Below are 23,249 nucleotides of genomic sequence, written 5' to 3'. Positions count from 1 at the left end.
GTGTTTTATTTTTTATATGAATTTAGAAAACTCATGAATAAAGTAACTAATGCAGGGCTGGTTAAAAATAGTGGATGACGGACTATGATTTCAACAGGTTATATCCAAAGAGAAAATAATTCTGTACACTTTCTTGCTACAGTAAAATGCCATTTCCATCTATTTCTTTCATTAATTTTCATAACAATATGTCTAATAGTAAGTAGTTTAGGAAAGAAAAACAGTTGCCATTACCTAAGTCATATTGCCTGTGATCCATATTTCATTCTTTTATTTGGCAGGGCTCCCCAGGTTTCCGTGGCTTACCCGGTAGCAATGGACTTCCAGGTGAAAAGGTATAAGTCTGCCTTTAAAAAAAAACCCCACACTTCTGGAGAATCCACGTGAATTTGAATGGACAATTTCAGATTCAATATGACGCTGATTTCCTTGCTGTGAATTTCAACATCTCTTTTCTAGGGTCCTGCAGGTGAACGTGGTAGCCCAGGTCCTCCTGGCCCCAGTGGACCCGCAGGAGAGCGTGGCCAAGATGGAGGCCCAGGTCTTCCCGGAATGAGAGTAAGACAGGACGTCTCCAAGAAAATGGGATACACTCTTTTAGAGATGCCTCATCTGAGCTGATACAATAGAGGAGTCCGATTAGAAAAATTTTCTATTAATTCCTTTAAGTAGAGTACATTTATTCATAGTGCAATAGATAACCATGCAGAGACATGGGGCATTCAGAGAACATCTGTCACAAGTGAATGAGGAAACTTATATGAAGATGAACATGCTCCCCAGTTCTCAGAGTATGCCATGCACTATCATGAAATATGGCCTTAATGTGAATTAGCACTGAATGATTTTCTGTAATGTCTATTTACATCTTAGCAAATTTCATAATTTATTGTAAAATGCATTAAATTTATTATATTTAATAGGTATTTGGGTTACTGTATTTAAATATATTTATAATTGAATTATTATTTAAACAGGCTTAAATCTAACATTTAAATAATTAAATTATACATTAATTCAAATATTTCCATATACTTAAGTATTTAACTTTTATTTATTGCTTATTTGCAATTAAAGCAAATAAGCTGTTGGTCAGATTTTCATTGTCAACATTTTCAGAGATAACCTATTGTGTAACACACACAGAATGTAACAACAATTAGCAACTGTTGACAACAAATACATTGAAATTCAAAAGTCAGCCTGACTGCAGGATTCTGGGAGCCAAACAAGATTTTATTGGAAATGAAAAGGAATTATTTAAAATATAATGAAAATAATATTTAAAAATATAAAATTAGTTAACTAAAAATATGTTATAAATTGTGTTGCTTTTTAGTAGAGGTACATAGTTAAAATTGGTTCATTCCTTGTTTTTTACCATCTGAAATTAGTTTTCTTCCCAAATAATGAAAGAACACAATTTTTGTGCACGTTGATTGATGTCCGATGCTTTGATTATATACAACTCTCAGAGAAAGTGATAAACTCCTAACAAAAGACTTCGTTACCTTTCTCCAGTTTCTCCTCTTAATGGGATGGGAGGAAATGGGAGGAGTTTTAGTCTTTATTAAAGAGGCTAAAATCAAGCAATTAGTTTAAAATGTATTTTTATATATTCATATATTTCTGTATGGTAACTTAATACTACACATTTTAAACTGAACAATAACATTTCTTTTTCTTCAATTGCAGGGTTTGCCTGGAATTCCAGGAAGCCCTGGAAGCGATGGGAAACCTGGCCCTCCAGTATGTACATTGTGCAACTATTTTATACAAATATTTTATACTAGTCCTCCTACTGACCTTACACTCATCCCACAGTATTTACATGAGAGGTTGTTATCACAGTCAGATTGATTGTCTCTTTTTTTGTTTGTTTTAATTACCAGAGCACTTTATATGCTGTCTCATGGTAATAACAGTCCGTAAATCTTGTGATTTAATACTATTTAAAATACAGAGTATACAGAAGCTTAGTTGAAATACAAAACACATTAATAAGTTTTGAATGACCATGTCTCTAGCCTGATATCACCCTCACTCAGTATTTAATGAGTCATGGATATTTATTTATTTCGCCTAACAAATGCCATGTCTTCATTTCTTTTTTGCTTATCCCAGGGTAATCAGGGTGAATCCGGCCGCTCTGGTCCACCTGGCCCCCCAGGCCCACGTGGTCAACCAGGTGTAATGGGTTTCCCTGGTCCTAAGGGCAATGAGGTAAGTGGGATTTCTCCACTTCCCCTGTGCTTATGCTTGAACAGTCAACTGTTAAGTTGCTCCATAGTGGGGCTATCTGGTGCTGCAGCTGTAAGTTATTGTATGCTGACCAGAACAGGTATTTGAAATGTGATCTTTCTCTTTTGTAAGGGTGCACCAGGTAAGAATGGAGAAAGAGGCCCTGGTGGACCACCTGGAACACCTGTAAGTTTCATTCACATTTTGTTTAATTATATAATAATTTAATAATGACATGATATTAAAGAATAATAATTTTGTGGCTCTTATAAAAATTATATCAACCCATAACCATAGCCTAATTTTGTCTTTGTATAGGGTCCTGCTGGGAAGAATGGTGATGTTGGCCTCCCGGGTCCTCCTGGACCTACTGTAAGTGTGGCAGTCCCATAAGAGGCAATTATCAGTTATTGCCAAGGTGGTTTGGCATCTACAGATAGAGACTGTGAATTTAGGGGAAGGAAAATATTTTTAATGATATAAAGAAATCTCCTTTTATGAAGACAAATAAAAGAGCTCTTCTTTGCCATTATTTTAATAAATTAATACTAAAAACTTGTTAGGAGAAACCCTAGTCAGGTATGCCTGGTGTAAGTTGAAAAGAAAAGTCAATTTAGAGACCTTGGGGATCTACCACCTTTTCAAATTGAAGCATATTATTGCTCCCTTTAACGATTATCAGAGCTAGCATTTCAGACAAGTATCAAGTATAAGTGTGTCTGCTGAATTATATCTAAAGGTTGGGATGAAAAGAGCAAATGGTAGAACACCAAGATACATTAGTCTTTGGGATTGTGCAATGTCGTCATCAGATCATGATAAGGAGGCATAGATTAGAGGTGGTGTGGAGGTGTTTATATGTTGAAATGTTCTCAGACAATTTCATTGGTATTTTTCTCTTTTGTTTGATTCTAGGGTGCTTCTGGGGAGAGAGGAGAACCAGGACCATCAGGTCCACCCGGCCTCCAGGTGCTGTGTGTTTATTGTTTTCTGATTCTTTTTATTAGACTAATACACACACACACACAGAAAAAAAAAGGGGGGGGGGGGGAAGGCGGCATCTAAACGTTTTCATTAGGGTGCACGTCATCATATTTCGAAGTAAGACAGAGCAACCACTTGACAAAAGTTGTTGCTTAGTATCTTATAATTGCAAACCAGATGGCTAGCTAAGTAGATTATGTCACATAAACCCTCTAGCTATCAAATTAGCATCTCCTATGTTGTAAAGGATTGGAATGAGTTCGGTACACTAGATTTGCTAGCTAGGAAAATGCATAATTTATCTATGTAACAGAGATGATAATACTGTTTCCTCATATAGGGATTGCCTGGTGGACCAGGACCAGCTGGAGAGAATGGAAAGCCTGGAGAACCAGTAAGTAGTAGTTCCTTTTTTTAAAAAACAATGAAAAATATATTAACAGCTCCTCCTAGCTCTTCCAAATTCAGACAGCTATCAGCACTCTGCAGAGCAGAGAAGTCTGCTTTAAGGGATAATAAGCGAGAGAAATAGTGTGCCAACCACAATGCAGATTTACTAAGTGCATGGATAACTTGCATTTATTTTCTCATAAACAGGGGCCAAAAGGTGATATTGGAGGACCCGGATTCCCAGGCCCTAAGGTAAATCATACAGCAATGGTTCTATAATTACATTAAGGAATTAAAAAACTATGATCCTAACAACAAAGAATAACACATTTCATTGCCACAGGGTGAAAATGGTATCCCAGGTGAACGTGGTGCACAGGGTCCTCCAGGACCTCCTGGAACAAGAGGTGGGCCAGGTCCTGCTGGCTCAGAAGGTGCCAAGGTACCCACAGACTTGCTTGCTTGCTGCTATTATATGTGCATCATTCAGGTTCATATTCTTTTTATTTTAAACCTTTTTTCTAATTATTTTTTGTTACTCTTCAGGGTCCTCCTGGACCCCCTGGTGCCCCTGGAGGCACAGGGCTGCCTGGCTTACAGGGAATGCCAGGAGAAAGAGGAGCATCTGGAAGTCCTGGACCAAAAGGGGATAAGGTAACACACCCATACACACGCTCTGCCAATTTTATGCTAACTCAGTGTTAGCTTCCCACAAGGCACTGGGTTTGTTCACATCTTTACTTTTGGCTTGATTTCAGAGGTACTGGCTGTGTAGCAGTATTGTTTATTTAGCAGTGTGATATGGTTCCTATATGTTAAAAAATATAGGATTTTTCACCTGGTTTAATATATGCTAGCTATTAGATCTAGCTGTGTTAGATCCCTTGGGGGAGGGGTACGTCAAAACAGTTCTAAAGAAGATAATAAACAATGAGAATAGTTCATACCATGGGCAAACAGTTTGGCATAGACTCCATTTTGATGGAAATAACACCAAATTGATTCAAAGTATTCAGTATCTGATGCTGAATACTGGGCAGAATGTCATCCTCAATTTTAGATGTGTATGATCACAATAAGGAAATCTGGTTATTGAGATAGCCTCAGTGTAAGATCCTCTCCTCAGTAATGTTTTATTTTTATTTTTTTTCCCCTCTTATGCTCATCTTATGCTTGCTTTTTGCTTATGCTTTTCACATTTTATGCTTGCTAGGGAGAACCTGGTGGCAAAGGTGCTGATGGCATTCCTGGTGCAAGAGGAGAGCGAGTGAGTAGTCTTTAAACATCTGACAGTTTATCAATTAGCTTCACATAGTCTACACTTAGACCATGAGTAAACTTACAGTGAATAAATACTGTCTAGGAGAGGTAGAGTAGTAATCCCATTGTATTTCGTTCTGGCAGTGCAAATCTGGTTTCATAAACTAAATTAGACTTAATACTAGTTTTTGTGATTACAGCTGCTTGGGTAGATATAATAGAATTTTTTGCAAGCAGAAGATTACAATTAATTGGGACCATGTTTTGGAGGGAAAGTACCAATACAAAAGCAGAGAAAACATTACTAGCTTCCTAAATCTAGCTGCCTGATGAGGAAAATGACTACATGACTAATGACTACATGCAAGCATATATACATCAAAATAATGAGGGATGACAAATATAAAAATGCAGCTTGTATGAGTTGGAGGAAGTGTGAAAAAAATTATTTCGAACCATCAGGTATGCATTAAATTCTCAAGAAAGAAAAAAGTCAGGAGGCTAGTCAAGAGATGTTGAACACACACTGAAGAAATATGGACCAATTATCTATATGAAAATTTAGGGCAATGGATAACTTTTATTGTCTACCATTGAAAGAGACCTATTAAATTCATGTGATTTTGGATTACGTTTAGATGATGCGGAAAAAAAAAAAGGAGGATAAATCAATTGGAGATCTCTCACATCGCAAAATGGTGTGATCTCAGAGTGTCACTCCAAAACATAGTGTGCAATGACACACTGACATTGTAGACTTACTTCCACTTAAATATCTTTAGCAACCTGTTTACACTGAAACATAAATGCTATTGATCAAAATAGAGGAATTAACATTGTTGTATTTTGATACAAAACATACTATTTTCTAATTATTTAGGGTAATGTAGGTCCCATCGGTCCTCCTGGTCCTGCCGGCCCACCTGGAGATAAGGTAAAGCATCCTCTGTAATGATGTTTGATATTGTAAACAGTCACACCGGTGGCTGTCTCATGGGAAGAAGAAAAACATCTAGTAATCATTCTTGTTCCTTACAGGGAGAGACTGGTCCAGCAGGTGCCCCAGGCCCAATGGGTTCCCGTGGTGGTCCTGTAAGTGATAGTACTTTTCTTCCAGTATAACTTTACCATGGCTCCTCTAGCCTAGTATAGACATCAGTGTTGCACCCACCCTATCAGGAACACATGTGGCTTGAGTTCAAAATAAACTGAGCACACATCTGGCTCCTGTTGACTCTTGGGATTTACAGGTGCTAAGGACTTCAGAAAATCAGTGCTTTTAACACTGTAAAGGGGTCAGAGGGCTGTGGTGATAGGTCAGAGCAAGAGCATGAGCAACCGTTGTTTCCATCTTGTCTTACAGTTAAGTAAACTTCTTAAAATACTCTTATATTTATATTTCAGACTGATAAAACAGCACATTTCAATCTCAGTTGGATCTGGGGAACACCATGGATTGTGCTCAGGGTTTATACAGCTGTAACTGAGATCAGTTTGTCACACTTTATCAGATAATTCCTGAAGAGATTTTTTTTTTAGAGCTCAGGAGCAACTGCTGGTTTGGGTTTGTTTTTTTTCATCCAAAGGCTGAGAAGACAAAGAAACTTCAGCAGTATTCATGGGAGTGTTCTCTAACTTGTAAAGTAAAGCCTATCTTTCTAACATCTTCCATTGCTGACATGTTGTTTTCTACAGGGTGAACGAGGAGAACAAGGTCTTCCTGGACCTGCTGGCTTCCCTGGAGCTCCAGTAAGTATAAATACTTAAGCAATTGAATGTGATTATCAGTTTTTCATTTCTCTAAGTAAGTTCATCCACATCTCAGAAACGCTTGCTGTAACCCCTTTAATATACAAACCTGCTACATACATTTGATTCATTTGCTATTCTTTCTGTACTCAGTCACACATAGAGCAACATTTCTTTATCCTTCCCTTCCTGTACTGGTAGACCAATAGAGTTCAACTGCATTCACTTTTAATTTAATATTTAAATTCCCTTCAGAAGAGTATCTGGATAGGGTTTCTCATCACGGTGATATCATCTGCACTCTTTGAGTTGTAATATAACAATACAATTTTTCTACAGGGCCAAAATGGGGAACCTGGTGGGAAAGGAGAAAGAGGCCCACCTGGTCTAAGAGGAGAGGCTGGACCCCCTGGAGCTGCAGGTCCACAAGGTGGTCCTGGTGCACCAGTAAGTTTTTGCTGTTCCTTACTACTACAAAGAGAGGTTTCTTCAGTTCTCCCTCAGCCTCAAGATGGCTGGGCCCAAGTGCAAGCATCTGAACTGCCTGAAACTTAAAGACATTTCCTGTAATTTTAATCTATTTATCAAATCATTTGCTTTATTTCCTTCCATGTAGGGTCCACCTGGTCCCCAAGGAACAAAAGGAGAACGTGGATCTCCTGGAGGCCCTGTGAGTATCTCTTTGACTTAGTCACTGATAAATGACTCTATTTATTACAACAAACGTGATGTAAATGAAAAACAAGACCTTCAGTGACTTTAATACCTGCAGTTCAAGAATAATTAAAGTGTTCCAGAAGGAGTAATTGAAGTTGAGGTGTACAGTGATCTGGATTACACTGATTTTAATATAAGTAAGGTGCCAAAATAGCTTTTGGCACAATGACCTAAAGCTATAAAATGGCTTATCTCAACAGTTATTAGATTTACATGCTGTCTTTGCCAAGTTTCTCAGAGCCCATTAGTTTACCTTTGAGGAACATATGGGACCTTCCCTTGGAGAAAAAAAAAAATTAAAAAAAATCATGAACTTCTTCAGTTCCAGGACATTTAATTCAGGTTTTAAGCAAAGCAGCTAAATATAATTCAAAGAAGTCAGCTGTTGTATAAAAATCTAATTATTCACATTTTTCCAATCTTCAGAAAATGACAACTAAAAGTATTGATCCTTTATAGGGTGCTGCTGGTTTCCCTGGTGCTCGTGGTCTACCTGGTCCCCCTGGTAACAATGTAAGTTGTCTTATTCTCCTTTTCTTTTATTCTTATGTTGTGGATATATTTGGACATATATTAAACTATATTAAGCTCTATGTGCCTTGACATGAATATAACAAACATAAGCAAAAGCATCCTGAATATGATGTTTGGACTTAGGGAAAAACTTCTGCCAAAGAGAGTTTCCTTTCCTCTTATTTCATATGGAATAGCAATTCATTCACTTACTGTCTTGATACTCCTTCTATTATGGTTTGCTTTCCAAAGCCCATCAGTGAAGTCCTTCTCCTGGATCAGGTCCTTGAGTAGTTCTGTTGGTGGCAGACATCCTGTCTTCTCTCTTGCTATTTTATGATGCAAAAAATATTCAATTCAGGCTCTTGAATTGGTATGCTTTTTCAAAACTACATTTTGTAGCTCACTGTTGAGAATTCTTTTTTTAGTTGTGTCTAGACTGGAATGGCGTGAGATTTAATTATCTTGGGACAGAGGAGTTTGGAAAGATTCTTGTTGCAACCTTCCAGTATGATATGGCCTACATCTGAAGTTTAATCTACCAGTCTGCAGTGTCCTATTATAAAAATGTATGCTGATGCATCAGCTAATTGCAATAATTTATACAATATTTGTGTGTGAAGAAAAACTATTTCATACTATCCTTGCATGTTCAACATGCACCTACTTTTGACTCACATAGTAAAAAGTAGATTCTGTTTTTTGATTCTTTAAAAATTAAGAAAATAAAAAGAGTACAGTGGATTTTATCCACTTTAAAATCAAAATTATGTTATCCTTTGTTGTATGGTAACTGAGATACAAAAAGTAAGAAAACTTTTATATTTGAATAAAAAGATGGTTATTTTCTGTCTTATAGTTACAGACAGATGCAAATTAGAATACTGCTGAATAAAAAGAAAAAGTAGGATTTTATTTAAGGTGCTATTAAAGTCAACGTAATTCTTTCCATTGATCGGCTAAGCTAAGAGTTTTAATGAAAGAAAGACATTTCGTTCTGCACATGTTCAAGACACCATCTTAAAGGTATCTGGCATGAGTGATTCAAGAAATCAGTGGGGTCTGCAATGAATTCAAATGTCTGTGGCAGAGCCCTGGGTAAGGAACGTGTATCCTGCGTTGGATGCATTACGAACAGTGGGCACGCAAACTGTGCAGGTGTTGTACTATGTAAACCATGTGTCTAGACAACAGTAGAAAGGGAAAAAAAAAAAATCGGGTTTGAAAGTGGTGGGCGAAAGGATTCTCCTTATAAGACCAGATCAGCTTTGGGTGCATAGAGGTTGGCCCCTAAATCCACCTTCAGGTAATGACTCAAGTCTGGTTGGGTTTCATGAGGAAAGATCAACACCAGTAAGCATGTGCTACTCTTTCAGATAACACAGCTCACACGCTTCTCTTTAAAATTCCTTTTAGGGTAGTCCAGGTCCCGCTGGTAATGCAGGGCCTGCAGGCAAGGATGGGCCTCCTGGACCCCCTGGTAGCGCTGGTTCTCCTGGCAGTCCAGGACCTCCTGGAACAAGAGGTGAGCCGGGCTCACCAGGCGAAAAAGGACCACCAGGCGCACGAGGAGAAAGGGTAAGTACACGTCCAGCCAGGAACTGTTATACTAATTGACAGGAATTGTTTGTCAAGAATAAGCAGCCACCTATTGAACATTGAAGATCCTCAGTATTGACTGATCTGACCTTTTCCTAAACAGGGGGCACCAGGAGAAACAGGTCCTCAAGGCATTGTCGGTGGCCGGGGTAACACAGGTTTGCCAGGTCTGCGTGGCCCAAGCGGTCCACCCGGTATGGCGGGTGCAAAGGTGAGCGTGCATTCCCTGGAGCGATAGCCTCAAAGTTAATGCAATGACTGTAATCCAGCTGCTAAAAATAGCTTTCTGTTACCAAGAGTAATGAACATGGTGTATTTTTAGTCCAGAGACTACAGAATTTACAATTATTTTTGTTTACATCTGTAAGACCAGGCTTTAAAAGGTCTGGTAACAAGCAGCTGTGGGATGTGAGGTTGTCTTTAATCTCTATTACCAAGAATCCTGGATCAGATTACCTAGAAGTGTATAACAGCTTCACCCACTTACTTAAGGAGGGCAATGAGCTATAAACTCTCCTTGAGACAAGAATGGAGTCATAGTTTCACCTGCTGCAATTGTTTATCTTTGCTTAATTCTCAATATGTTTCTTGCTTAAATATTATCACCCAAACAGGAAAATACTTTCACCGCCCTCCAGAAAAGGTGGTGTGAGGCTTGGTTTATATTTTATCGCTAATACTGTGATAGACCAACATTTTTTTTGTTAACTGCTTTGGCTATTGGTTTTGGGCACATAAGAAGAGACATACCCATTTATTATTTCTTAGTTCACAAAAACAATAAGGAACATTCCTTGGGTTCTATGGCCTTGCACGAATATTACTAGCAATGAAAAAAAAAAACAGTTTGGCCAAGTTTTTATCTTTCTTGAGTATTCACAATCACCAAAGTCACACTGGCTCTTCACTTTATTAGGTCTCCTTCATAATCACTGCATATTTAATTGAATATGTATAATACGATGGTATTTCATAAGTACATGATCTGCAACAAAATCCTTTCCCTTTTCATTCAGGGTGAAGATGGTAAACCAGGCACCAATGGTGTCCCAGGAGAACGCGGTGCTCCTGGTCCACAAGGTCCTATTGGACAAAGAGGCTTACCTGGAGAGCCTGGAAGAGATGTGAGTGGATGCATTAGACCTTCCTGCTAGCTTCCCTCAAGTGCCTGATGCACAGGGGCCTGGGCAGATTACATTCTCATGTAAGGTGGTGTAGCTTGCCATCTCTGCTATACCTTTTACTACCTGTGGACCACGTCTCTGTCTCACTTGGAACTGAACAAGAGACTGCACTGCCTGTATATCTACAAAATAATGCAGGTCTGATAGATCTTTTATGGGCCCCTCTACCTCCAGGAACTCTTCCTTCTTGAAAACTTTCTCTTTCTTTGATGGACATTATTTAAGCTTGCTGGAAAACAAGCTGTCTATTCATCATCCAGCTTATGAACAAACTGTACTACTTTTTTTTTTTTTCCTCCAGGGTAACCCTGGCTCAGATGGCTCACCTGGACGTGATGGATCCCCAGGAGGCAAAGTAAGGAATCACCAATATCTTTAGACTGCCAAATAAATGTTATGTTGAGATGACAATATGCATAGCTGGTTCTGTGCTATGTAACTTGTTCCTTGAATCTCTTATGCTCCACTGAATAGACTCTTTACCTTGTAGTTCTGTAAAATATTAAATTTCTTATCCTGACAACTGTGACTATCTGCAGGGTGACCGTGGTGAAAGTGGCTCTCCTGGCCCTCCAGGACCTCCTGGTCATCCTGGACCTGCAGGTAACAACGGTGCACCTGGAAAAGCTGGTGAAAGAGGATTTCAGGTAAGACCAAAGTTAACAGCTTACTGCTTATTTACATACCTTTCCTATGCAAAGTCCATTTCATGCTGTAATGAAGTAGAAGTTTGGAAGCGTCATACATTTGTTATTGTCATTGTTTCTTGGCCTTGAGGATCTCTTTTATAAGACTATCAAGAGGAAAGACATCACAGTTTATATTCCTAATAATTGTATCTAAATTAAACTCAAAATCCATGTACTCCTTAGGATGCCAAAAAACACATCATCCCACCAGGCCCTATCTAAATTTCCATCCCATCTGGTGCTCATGCAGCACAGGCAATGTTATTTATTTAAACTAAGGGAGTAACTTTGGAAGTCTTCAAGTTATTTCTGAAAAGTGCTGACACCAGCACAGCTTGAGCACTGAGCACCTCACAAAATGAAGAAGGGGTCTAGTGCGTGTGGTATGTATCAGTGCCTACAAGGAGCTGAGTAAGACTAACATTGGTAGAAAAAGGAACTGACCAAAATTCTTGCTGATTATATAGTGTGTGTGTGGAGCTTCCCCTTGTTTCCGAACAGCTGCTGGCTTTGAACATACTGCTTATCTGGAAATAAGAAGGCGGTCTAGTCAACTCCAAGTGATCCGTGCCATCTTATTCTTATTGTTTCACAGGGTCCACCTGGCCCTCCTGGCTCTGCGGGTCCTGCTGGTGCTCGAGGTCCTGCTGTAAGTCATATTTAAAGTATTTGTGATATCATACACTCACTATTTCCTGTTATTTGGCCATTTTCATTATTTCTTTATATATTCCTTTTATTGCAAATCTACTCTTAAAGGGTCCTCAAGGTCCTCGTGGTGATAAAGGTGAAACTGGTGAAAGAGGCAGCAATGGAATAAAGGGTCATAGAGGATTTCCTGGTACCCCCGGTCTCCCTGGTCCTCCTGTGAGTATTTTGCATTGGATTGGGAATTACAGCTGTTCTTAATTCCTGTGGTTTGGGTCCCAGGTAACTAGTTAGCCTTAACTAATTTACTGAGGAAAGGAAAAAAAAAAGTGTGAAGAATCTGTGTAATTTGATTGTCAAACGTATTCAAAAGTCCAGATTCCCTGAAACAACCTGAAATAAGTGTTAATGAAATAAGCTGCTAGGAGCTAAAGCTGGGTTTGCTAAAATCTCTTTCAGCTACACGTCTGCCTTTGCCTGGAACGGATGCTTTTTTCATTCATTTGTATAGGCTATTCCTGATTAAATTGTAAAAGATAGAAGTAGGGGGTGAAATATTTGTCTCTTAGAAATCTATGCTAGGCAGACATCTAAATCCATGAAAAAAAGACTTAGAGTCCGAAGAACCCTCTTCTGTCGTGCATCCTTTGCAGTAAGTCAATATTAGGGCAAAATGGGCATGAAATTGTAAACGTTGTAAACTACTGAATTGTAAACATGCATTACCATTTTGAACAGTTCTTAATAGCTGAAGAATTGAAGGGCAATAGACAGGCATGCCCTGGGTATTTATAACCAGTAAAAATTTTGAGGGTTTCATACTGAAAAGAACTGTTTATAGCACTCATGATACAAGTGAGAATCAAGGAACCAAAACTTGCCTAGTCAATCTACCAATGACGGCAAAAAGATGGACGTGTTAACTATAAGTGCCACCAACACAATATAACCTGTTGTGTGACTTATGAGTAAAAAAAAAAGTCTGCTAAATTCTCATTTACACTATGACAGTGAGAGGATTAATCATTTTTAAACACATGGCTTAGTTCTTTGCGGCGCACACATAGAGCAAATTTTTTAATGCATTTGAAAACATGAGTGTTTGTCAAATTATTTAAATAACTTTACTGGTAATATGATTTTACGGTAATATGCAGCTTCTTAGGCCTATAGCTATGTATTCTTATGAATACAAGATTTCATCCAAAGCTTGTTGATGTCATTGGCTTTCTTGCATTTTGGATGATATTGCATCACTAATATTTTTTCATATAGAGAACATTTGATTGATTTTTTTCTGGTGAAAGAATGGCAACCATTCTTTCTCGTATCTTACATAGGCTTTTTATAAGGATGTGTTTCATATAATCTTAAAGATTTAAGGTACATCCAGCTAGACACAAAGTATTACTGGGAGGTGTATGACTTACTTATCTTTTCCTCATAGGGTCCCCTGGGTCCACAAGGTGCAATTGGAAGTCCAGGAGCCTCAGGTGCAAGGGTAAGAAAAACTCCTTACTTAGCATAACTGGAAGGAAGAGTCAGACTGTTTGGTTTTTAAAAAAAAAAAAAATAAAAAAAATTTAAATTGGCCATCTTAACAGGCAACAGCTGAAAAAAGACACCTGATAAATTGTACAGAAATGTTTGAAATCTCTCACAAAGTACTTCTGAATTTGAGATCATCTGGTAAACTATTTTGACCATATTATTTGTGTTCAACATTTTTCTAGGGTCCCCCAGGACCAGCTGGGCCACCTGGAAAAGACGGTACCAGTGGCTATCCAGGTCCAATTGGTCCTCCTGGCCCTCGTGGTAACAGAGGTGAAAGTGGCCCTGCAGTAAGTAAATAGTGCACACTCAAACAAATCAATCATCAGGGATTATTCATGAAACATAGGGTGCTCTGCCATTTAAATATCTCCCTCAGAAAATTCTGTACTTCATGGACAGAGTTTGTGGTAGGAGGTATCTAGCTATCAAGGCTAAATCCAAAAAAATACAGATTATTTGTATTTCAGTGTAACTATTGATGTGCTGGGTGTTGTGTTAGTCTCAGATAATCACTGACTTTTCTGTGTTCAACGGGAAGGCAGGATCTCCTCTTCATTCAGAGCACAGACTCCCTTCCTGTCTTGGAAGGTAGGAAGCTGGTTTCCTAGACTCCTCTAGAGAGGCCAGCACTGCAAAGGTCACTGGCATAGTCACTTCTCCTAATGCCAAGAAATGGTTATTCTCTGGATTTTGGTGGAAACGGTTCCTTCTCAAAGCCCAGACAGAAGAAGAATGGTCACAGCTTGACAAAATTAGGAAAAGAAAAATTCCAATTTTGGCAACATAAAGGCCTGGAAAGTCTAACAGTTGTTTATACACAGCAAGTGCCATTATTTAACGAATAAGTAAATAAGATGTTTATGTGAGAATTCTCATTTTTTAAGATTAGGGCCCACACAGACTTCTAGTTTTAACATGTGATCTCTACTCAGTGCTACGTACACTATTTTTTTAGGGTCCACCAGGCCAGCCTGGTCTTCCTGGTCCTTCTGGTCCTCCTGGTCCATGTTGTGGCGGTGGTGCAGCTTCCCTGGGTGCTGGTGAAAAAGGTCCAGTGGGCTATGGGTATGAATATCGAGATGAGCCAAAAGAAAATGATATCAATCTGGGTGACATCGTATCTTCAATGAAATCAATTAACAACCAGATTGAAAACATCATTAGTCCTGATGGGTCACGGAAGAATCCAGCTCGTAACTGCAGAGATCTGAAATTCTGCCATCCTGAGCTCAAGAGTGGTATGTTACATCTTTATTTTCACCAGTGGTAGCAGATCTTGATTTTTTTTTTTTTTTCCCCATGAATGCTATTGTCTTTGAGTATTTAAATGCAGAGATTTGCTATCAAAATTTGATTTGTTTTTATTAAATAGATGTCATGATAAAGATGATAAATGTAATAATAATTTTAAACTTTAATTTACTATGCATTTACCAGTATATACACTGACTTCAACTCCACTCCTCACACGCTTATAAGTGAACATTTGTTAAAATAATTTAATGGAAAAACCCCCATGACAAGTATAAGTTCTATATTTATTTCAAATGTCAGTCATTATAGTATTCACATGAACTCAGTATATTTTTATATCATCTTATTTTCTTTGGAATCTCTTCTGTCAAAATTAATATGCTTCCTAATTTGGCTCAGGAATATGGCATAGAAATAAGCTTCACCATCATGCAGTCAGATTCTTCTCCAAATATATTATGCCCCTTAATTTATTTTTTTTTTAACTTCTAGGGGAGTACTGGATTGATCCTAACCAAGGCTGCAAGATGGATGCTATCAAAGTATACTGTAATATGGAAACTGGCGAAACATGCCTCAATGCTAACCCCAGCACTGTGCCAAGGAAAAACTGGTGGACCAGCGAAAGCAGTGGAAGGAAACACATTTGGTTTGGAGAATCTATGAATGGAGGCTTCCAGGTAAGAAATTACTACAGTTAACAGCCCAAAAGGCAGCAGACATACTGTACTCGCGTACATTGCAACGTACTAATAAATAATCCTGCAATTAAACTAAGGTAAACATTTAGTGTGTGATATAATAACTATACAGACTGTCCCTAGACATGATTAAACAAAAAGTTGCTTATGTGTTGTACTCTGCAGTTCAGCTATGGAGATCCTGAGCTTCCAGAGGATGTCTCAGAAGTTCAACTGGCCTTCCTCCGCATCCTCTCCAGCCGTGCCTCCCAGAACATCACCTACCACTGCAAGAACAGCATTGCCTACATGGATCAAGCCAGTGGAAATGTTAAAAAAGCTCTGAAACTCATGAGCTCTATGGAAAGTGAGATCAAGGCTGAAGGAAACAGCAAATTCACATATGCTGTTTTGGAAGATGGCTGTACTGTAAGTAAACAAGACTTTAGTATGGTAGTTTAATAAATAATTCCCTCTAGAGGACTAGACCCATAACAAAGGAAGAGAGTGCTTTGCATCACTTAGGTAAGGAAAGGACACAGTTACACACCTAATGGGGGAAATCTAGATTCTCTACACCAGAAGTGTCACTCCTGTAGCAACTGTAGAAAGTGAGGTGCACTCCCATTTAAACCTGTGCTTTACAGGTATCTCCTTGCTTTTAGAGTCAAAGTCAGTGAAGTCACAGTGACCAAGTTTTGATCCATCCCATGTCAAGTCTAAAACTAAAAGCAGTAGGAATCATCTTAATCATACAAAAAAACCCCCTCAAGGCTAGCTGATGCAAGCCATGGGCTATGGTTATGGGAAGGGGCAAACAGTCATTCCGCAGATGCAACATTGCTTCAGCATGCCTTGCTCACTGTGGCAGAAAGTACTAGAGAGGAGCAGTAACGTCAATGAGCAGGGTGGTCTATGAGCATCTGCAGCCTTTTCAGGAACAAATACAAAACACCATAACACCATCCACAATTTCTCCCTCCTGCTGTTCAAGGTCCCAAAAGCACAACAAAAACTGACATATATGGCAAACCTACCCTTTAAGGATGCATGAACACATCTACTTTGCAGCCATTTTGTGGCCATTTCTTTACCGTGACCATGAAGAGCTACCTCATTACTGCTGTCACTTCCTTCCTAAGGCCAAAATCACTTTCCGAACAGAGTAGCCATTTGTACCATCTCCCAGCAAGCAGAGCACATTTCAGTCCTAAGTCAAGGGTGCTGGCACCACTCCAGCATACTCTACTGTCCATCAGGGATCTCATCCCTTCTGAGCTGTGAGGTCTACAACCCCACAAGACTGCCTATAAAAGGTCCAGAAGTGACAAATGTCTACCTACATGTTCATTTCTACAGAGACTGCAACCAGTTTTCATGGTGTTGAGAGGGACACATTAATAGGGAAAGAGAGAGTATGAAATCCAGTGAACTGTATGATAACTTTCACAGAGCCCAACGCTGATTTCTCTAATATTGTTGTTTTTTGTTTTTTTAACTTCACAGAAGCACACTGGTGAATGGGGTAAAACAGTCTTTGAATACAGAACGCGCAAGACAATGAGGTTGCCTGTGGTTGATATTGCACCCATAGATATTGGTGGTCCTGATCAGGAATTTGGCGTGGACATTGGCCCGGTCTGCTTCTTATAAATCAAAGATCCTGCTCTTTCTGAAACCCCAGCAAACAGATTCACACTCCAACTGTGCTCTTTTGTTTTAGCCCTGTCAGCTAGTACAGGTGACCATCTGTATCCCAGTTATTTATTACCAAAATTTCTGGGGGAAAAATCAATTTGATATCAAGGGTTATTTTTTTTTGCTATTACACAAAGTACAGTAAAAATGCTTTTTTTGCTCTATTTTTTTTACCAAATTCCATCTTCAAAACATGTCTCCGTGGTGCTATAATACAACTTCAACACTTAATAAAACAACACTGTGTTCTATTAGTTGAATGTTAGCCAATTTACAAAGCACTGATTGCTCCCAGTACCAAAGTTTACCCTTCTTTCTAAGATGCAGTCCATAAAGCTAGAAAGACCTCCCTGTTTCAACTACCTCAACATGGACAGAAACTGGGATGTGTCTGATGAGTCAAACCAAAAATCAAACAAACAAATCAATCAAAACACATTGACCAATGGGTCCAATTTGGTGGAATCGTTTGGTACAAAACTGTCTATGTCTGTACTGATTAGCTGTGAAAAAGTACAGCGTATTTTAAGAGTTTAATACCTTAATGTCAGTAGTCACCATAATTTTATTGTTGGATTGTATTCTGTTATCAAAGGTGCTTCTCTACTTTCCTGTCATTGCTGGTCAAGACCACTAAAATTAGGGAAGTGTAAAAGACTAATATGATGGTGCTAATGTATTTTTCACTCCTAACTCTGCAAGTCAGGGTTATTGACTTGCTTAAAAAAAAAGGTAAAGGATTTAAAGCAATTGTAAATGTCTCCTGTCAAAGATCGTCATTGGCATGTCATAGCTGAGAACTTTCTCCCTTCACTCTGTAAACATCAATAAAGATGCAAAATTGTGAACTTCTGTCACGTTAACACATTTATAGTGTTGAAGGTTAACCATCTTTGTAAGCTTTTATATGGTTGTTGGTCTATTCCTTACAGAGACACATAATAAAATATCTTAATAAAACTCCTTGTTGTTTCATAAAACTGACTCTTTTTTTATTTTACTATTTGTATCTCTTTCTTCAAACCAATTACTAACTTTGATACCTTTTTAACTGATTTTTCTAAGATAACTTGTTTGAAGGAAAACTCAGTAATCCTAAGGGATGCAGCTTATGGCATCATACTATGAAATTTTCTTTCTTACTTTTTCCCCTCCTCTCCATCCAGTGGCTCATTTTTTCAAGCATGGTGACCTTCTGTGACTGTCAGCACAGATTCAGCTCTGACAGCAAGATCCAAAACAGCACCCATGCACCCAGGCAGATCAGTTTGGAGGAAATATAAGAGCTTAATCCTCCCTCCCCCAAAAAAACCTGCCTCCATCTAAATAAATAGGTAATAATAGGCTACTATTCTTTCAGACAGCAGCTCAAATAAACGGTCTCCTACAGTGGAAGCTAGAGGCACTAACAGTTTGATGAACCTGACAATCTGAGTATTTAGATTTTTTTTTTTTTATGGCCATTGGAGCAGTGCAACCAAGTCCCCCCCAGATCTCGGCAAAAATTCGGGGAGATGAAATTACCGCAGTGGTTTGGTGGTGCCTGAGCTTCAGGCCAGAAGAAGAAAATTAGCTGCACACCAGAATATGGGCTGTGAGACCTCTCCCAGAGGTAGATGCTGATAGATGCTACTCAGTCTTTCCCATGAAGGAAGATACAGAGCCTGCCCCCACATCATTACCGCACCGCCACGCGTTGCTCCACAGCCCAGGATCATTAAAGGACCCTCTAAAACAAGGTCAGACAACAAAAATTAGGGAGAAAAAAATTCAGATTCTTAAAGATTCTCATTGATGATTATGGATCACGCATCATCTGAGAATACTTTCTGGATTGGACCAAGCAGGAAAAATGGGCAGAGAAATGCTGTTTCTTAAGAACCCTCACCAGATTTGGGTCTGAGCCAAGACACTGCCCTGCTCTGGCATCACAGAATTCGGACATGCCCACACAGAACCAAAATAGTGAGGGTCGGGGGAGACCTTAACAGCACAAATGCAGTATCAACACAGGCACAACTGTACTCAATGCAATGTAAAAGAATAGTACCAACAATGCGTAAAAAATATTGGCTCTCACCGGAAACCTCCTCATGTTATGGTGAAAATAGCTACGATTTACGGAAGATGAGAATTACATGTATGTAATAATGTTAATCTGACATAAATTACATGGTAGGAAGTCTTTTGATTGGAGTTGAAATTTTATGAAAGCAGCTGGTAAGAATACTGGCTGGTGGAAAAATGCATTGGAAAAACCTGATCTTAACCCCCACAGCAGAAAAAAAATAGCCTCTGTGATCTACAGTACTACTGTGGCTGAGTGAATGGCTGGTAACAATTACTCAACCTTAAAGATGAAGGTTTGGGGACTTTTTTCTAAAGAAAACATGTAGCCATCAAGTCTTTGATTAATAATTTCTATGAATGATGAAAGGTGATTACTGGAATGTTTGTAGAAAACACAAAGAAATAGCCAAGACCACCATAAAATAATTTACTTGATCCAAATATGTTCATTCTTTTCAGAGGGTCACATATTAAGCCGCCATGACTCTGATACTTCTGTACTTTTATAGAAAGGTCTTTGAGATAATAGAAATATGAATCAGACCAGGTTAATAAAAAAGAATTAGCTTAGAAAATAATGCTAGCCTTTGGAAGATTTAGATTCTAATCCTATTTTTTTTTTACTCTGATTTACTATGTTAACCTGCAAAAGACTCTAGCTTTTATTTTACATGGAAAATACAATAATAAAAAAACCACACTTACCTTACACTTTCAGGCTAGCAGTACCATTACACACTGTTACAGAGCAGCACATCAAGTTCACAGACTACAGCACTTGTGGGAATAACCCCCCTTTTACACAAGCAACTAACACTCTTTCAAGGCTGTATGGAAACATCAACACCTGCTTTCAATCTTCAAGATAAGTAAGTTGATTTTTAGGCACATACTCAAGTGCCTTTTCCCTTGGCATATAAATTGAAAGTTGCATTGCAGAAAAGAAAAAGACAATAATACTGTAGTCTACATAGCTGAAAAAAAGCCATGAAGTTGAAAGAGTGGCACAAACAAACAAGGAAAGAACTTGCCCACACAGTAATAAGGTTGATATAAGAAATGTCTCACTCTGATCCACAGCTTTTTATTCAATCATACGTTATACCAGTCGATATTCATGCACTTCATAACACCACATTACTATGGCTTTTTGGGGAAAACAAGAAAAGAAACAAAACAAAACAACCAAAAAAAAACAACCAAAAAAAAAACCAAACCCAAAAAACCCCACACCTGCCTCAAAGCATTTCCCGGCTCGTACCAACAGCTTTAAGATATCACTAATTTAGGTTTTAATATTTCCTTGCAACTTCACCTTTCCAATTAATTGCAGGTTATCACCTAAAGGTGTAGCTCTTTCGTAGGGCAACAGAGCTTTTCTTCTGGTGAACGTGGACTCCCTGACTATTGTCTGCTGTATAGGACAATTTCAACACCTACTTTCTACATTCTTCATGGATATTATGTTTAAAAAACCCAAAACAGGACAACAATCCAGCAAACCCTACTCTAACAGAAAAACTTTGTTATCTGATTAGGCCCTAATTTTAAACAATTTACAAACACCTGTGAATCACTTACTCACACAGCCTTACCTCCTTTTGGGCAATGGGTAAGTCATTCTCCATGGCCATCACATCCAGCAGCTGCGTGGCTCCAGACACTGCTTTAAAAACCCCACAAGCCCCCTTTCACAACCCTCAGTGGGTGCAGCGGGGGAAACTGCTGCAGAAGCAGCTTGGCTTCAGCAATCCTCCCTGTTGGAGGTAACCACCTAGGGACAGCTACTAGCAAGAGATGAGCCACGCCATGAGTTTGCATCTCTGCAGCTCTTTACCTCAGTGGTAAGTTTGCAGCTAGAGCCAGGCCAGGGCAAACAATTGTTTATAATGGTTTCTGAATTTGAATAGCTGCTAGGCATTTTTTCTGGAAGCTGGCTAATTATCAACAACTTTCCTTGCTAAAAAAAAAAAGGGAGCTAGACATTTAAATAAGCAGCAGCGTAATCTGTAACCCTCACTTGTGGCATCAGCTAAATAGTCTGAAGTCTCTATTTGCAGGCAGTAACTTGGAGGAAGAGCTGTCTATGGGAATTTTGAATTGATAAGGGGGAAATATCTTCCCAACACACCTTTCAGCATGCTATGGCTGTCCTGATAGCTTTAGTAGAGAAATCTAATTTCTAGTGCTCCTTATCAGCTGCATATTATTTATATAAGCTGGAAAATGTGTTATTTTGGAGGACTGATTATTATTTATGACAGTAACACAGCTTCAGTGTAGTCACCAAATTAGAATATATTTCTTATTACAGATAACATACCCATTTCAACCCTAATGGTTCTTTGAAAAATCATACCCATTTCTTTTCACCAGGAAAGAAGTCAGGTCTGGCAGGCTCCGACTTTTAAAACAAGTGCCCCTCTTCTGAAAATGTGAGTAATGAGGCACTTGTTGCACAAATCTTAAGCTACAGTAATGTATGAAATATTTTTATTATGATTTAGCATTTTAATTCAACATGCGCTGGTAATTAGATGTCCTTGATTGTATCTTGTTATGCTCTTAAAGAAAATCTGTAGAAACCTAGATTTAAAGTACTAGAAGCGAAAGATATTTTGCAGGAGGTTTTAGGATTTGGGAGATGAAGAGATGCATTCTGTGTTTCTGCCTATCTGTTTACTGGGAGGAGGCGAGATGTAGTTCATCCTACACTGAGGGATCGCTGTTCCGGGATGAGTGAAGTCCACCAGCACAAAAACCCTGGTGGTCTTGTCATCCCGCAATAGCTTCAGCCTAGAGGATGTCTTCTGGAAGCACTGACTGTAACCCACACTGCTGCTTTCCCATCACAGCAACTACTCCTGCTTGTGATATCACCTTCCTAGAAGGCCGTTGGTCATCACCTTTTCTTTTTTTTGCTGTAAGTTGTACCTGGGACGGAGGAAAAAAATGACTCTTCCAGTATCCAGCTCAAGCTAGTGTTGCCTGATACCTTAATACTTTTCTAGACCTTCTCCCAACAAATGATAAAACATATAATGCTGATAGCACAATAGATGCATTAGCAATCAAGCTCCCTGAGTTTAACCTATGTTGAGTAAATCTATAACACATTTCAGTTCTAATCTAAGCATCACTCTGCTGAGGTCGTCCTCAACACTGTCCAATCCATTGGCTCTACTGTGTCCTTTCTTCTGCGGCTTGTGGAAAAAGCAGATAGTTTCTTTTACTATTCCTAAAGATATGGGCCAATAATCACCTCATAGGAATAAGCAGCAACTTCACAAGAAAGCTGGTCTTTTGTACCCAGTTTTCCCTTTGTCACAATAGACATGCTCTCCTGGGGCTGTCAGGGTTTAATGCAGCTGATTCTTAATCATAATTCATCATATTCTTCATAATGGTTCTCACGATCTCTATTTGATACATTAATAAGCATTACCTCTGATTTTCACAAGCTAGATTTCTGAATAGCATGACAGCAGGTAGAATAAACAGGCTAAAAACATTCTACCTTTTAAGAAACTGAATCTAACTCTCTGGTACCCATCTAGCAATCTTCCTCAAGTAGGCTCCTTTATGGATATTCTGAACTCTGCAGGATATGCTTGAAATCACACACTTCAACAAAAATCTTTAAACTCCTAGCAAGCAAATTGCGATACACTAGACATAATCCAGAATAATTTTTTTCCTGTAGCATAAACACACAGTTTGGCCAACTGGTTCTATGGGTCCACAGTTTCTTTAGCACTTCTATTTTAGCTATTGAACTTCTGATTTTGTTTCATCTTTTGTCATGAAATTTCTTAATGATAACACAATCATTGCCTAATACTATCATTTTTACCTTGTTTTCTCTGTGGTATTTGCCTACTTGCAGGAAATCTTTCTTTTCTTCCATTGCCACTGCTACATTTCCATTTAGTTCCGCTAAAACTTCTTAAATATAGCCTCTCTCAGCAAGACCAACTGCCTAGTGAGTATTAAACCTTCAGTGTAGCCTTCATTTCCTG

The 23,249-nt window shown here is 38.7% G+C and overlaps 1 protein-coding gene across 2 annotated transcripts in view; it reads left to right on the top strand.

The window, feature by feature from the left end:
* The window catches only part of COL3A1 (collagen type III alpha 1 chain), a 52,908-nt gene extending 34,785 nt beyond the window's left edge, over positions 1 to 18,123 (top strand). For both annotated transcript variants that reach the window (XM_059820783.1, XM_059820784.1), the window contains 31 exons: positions 282 to 335; positions 460 to 558; positions 1,696 to 1,749; positions 2,125 to 2,223; positions 2,374 to 2,427; positions 2,560 to 2,613; positions 3,157 to 3,210; positions 3,566 to 3,619; positions 3,823 to 3,867; positions 3,959 to 4,057; positions 4,162 to 4,269; positions 4,829 to 4,882; positions 5,756 to 5,809; positions 5,914 to 5,967; positions 6,571 to 6,624; positions 6,964 to 7,071; positions 7,241 to 7,294; positions 7,801 to 7,854; positions 9,271 to 9,432; positions 9,557 to 9,664; positions 10,470 to 10,577; positions 10,939 to 10,992; positions 11,177 to 11,284; positions 11,922 to 11,975; positions 12,086 to 12,193; positions 13,422 to 13,475; positions 13,708 to 13,815; positions 14,484 to 14,766; positions 15,275 to 15,462; positions 15,649 to 15,891; positions 16,969 to 18,123. In XM_059820783.1, coding sequence (XP_059676766.1) covers positions 282 to 335; positions 460 to 558; positions 1,696 to 1,749; positions 2,125 to 2,223; positions 2,374 to 2,427; positions 2,560 to 2,613; positions 3,157 to 3,210; positions 3,566 to 3,619; positions 3,823 to 3,867; positions 3,959 to 4,057; positions 4,162 to 4,269; positions 4,829 to 4,882; positions 5,756 to 5,809; positions 5,914 to 5,967; positions 6,571 to 6,624; positions 6,964 to 7,071; positions 7,241 to 7,294; positions 7,801 to 7,854; positions 9,271 to 9,432; positions 9,557 to 9,664; positions 10,470 to 10,577; positions 10,939 to 10,992; positions 11,177 to 11,284; positions 11,922 to 11,975; positions 12,086 to 12,193; positions 13,422 to 13,475; positions 13,708 to 13,815; positions 14,484 to 14,766; positions 15,275 to 15,462; positions 15,649 to 15,891; positions 16,969 to 17,115 — 2,931 coding nt within the window. In that variant the 3' untranslated portion in view covers positions 17,116 to 18,123. The remainder of the gene's footprint in view (positions 1 to 281; positions 336 to 459; positions 559 to 1,695; positions 1,750 to 2,124; positions 2,224 to 2,373; positions 2,428 to 2,559; positions 2,614 to 3,156; positions 3,211 to 3,565; positions 3,620 to 3,822; positions 3,868 to 3,958; positions 4,058 to 4,161; positions 4,270 to 4,828; positions 4,883 to 5,755; positions 5,810 to 5,913; positions 5,968 to 6,570; positions 6,625 to 6,963; positions 7,072 to 7,240; positions 7,295 to 7,800; positions 7,855 to 9,270; positions 9,433 to 9,556; positions 9,665 to 10,469; positions 10,578 to 10,938; positions 10,993 to 11,176; positions 11,285 to 11,921; positions 11,976 to 12,085; positions 12,194 to 13,421; positions 13,476 to 13,707; positions 13,816 to 14,483; positions 14,767 to 15,274; positions 15,463 to 15,648; positions 15,892 to 16,968) is intronic.
* Positions 18,124 to 23,249: the final 5,126 nt, after the last annotated feature.

This window comes from Gavia stellata, chromosome 8 (genome assembly GCF_030936135.1).
Source record: "Gavia stellata isolate bGavSte3 chromosome 8, bGavSte3.hap2, whole genome shotgun sequence".
NCBI classification, from domain to species: Eukaryota; Metazoa; Chordata; class Aves; order Gaviiformes; family Gaviidae; genus Gavia; species Gavia stellata.
The sequence above is the reverse complement of the archived record's forward strand: the minus strand, read 5'-3'. Positions and strand labels throughout refer to the sequence as shown.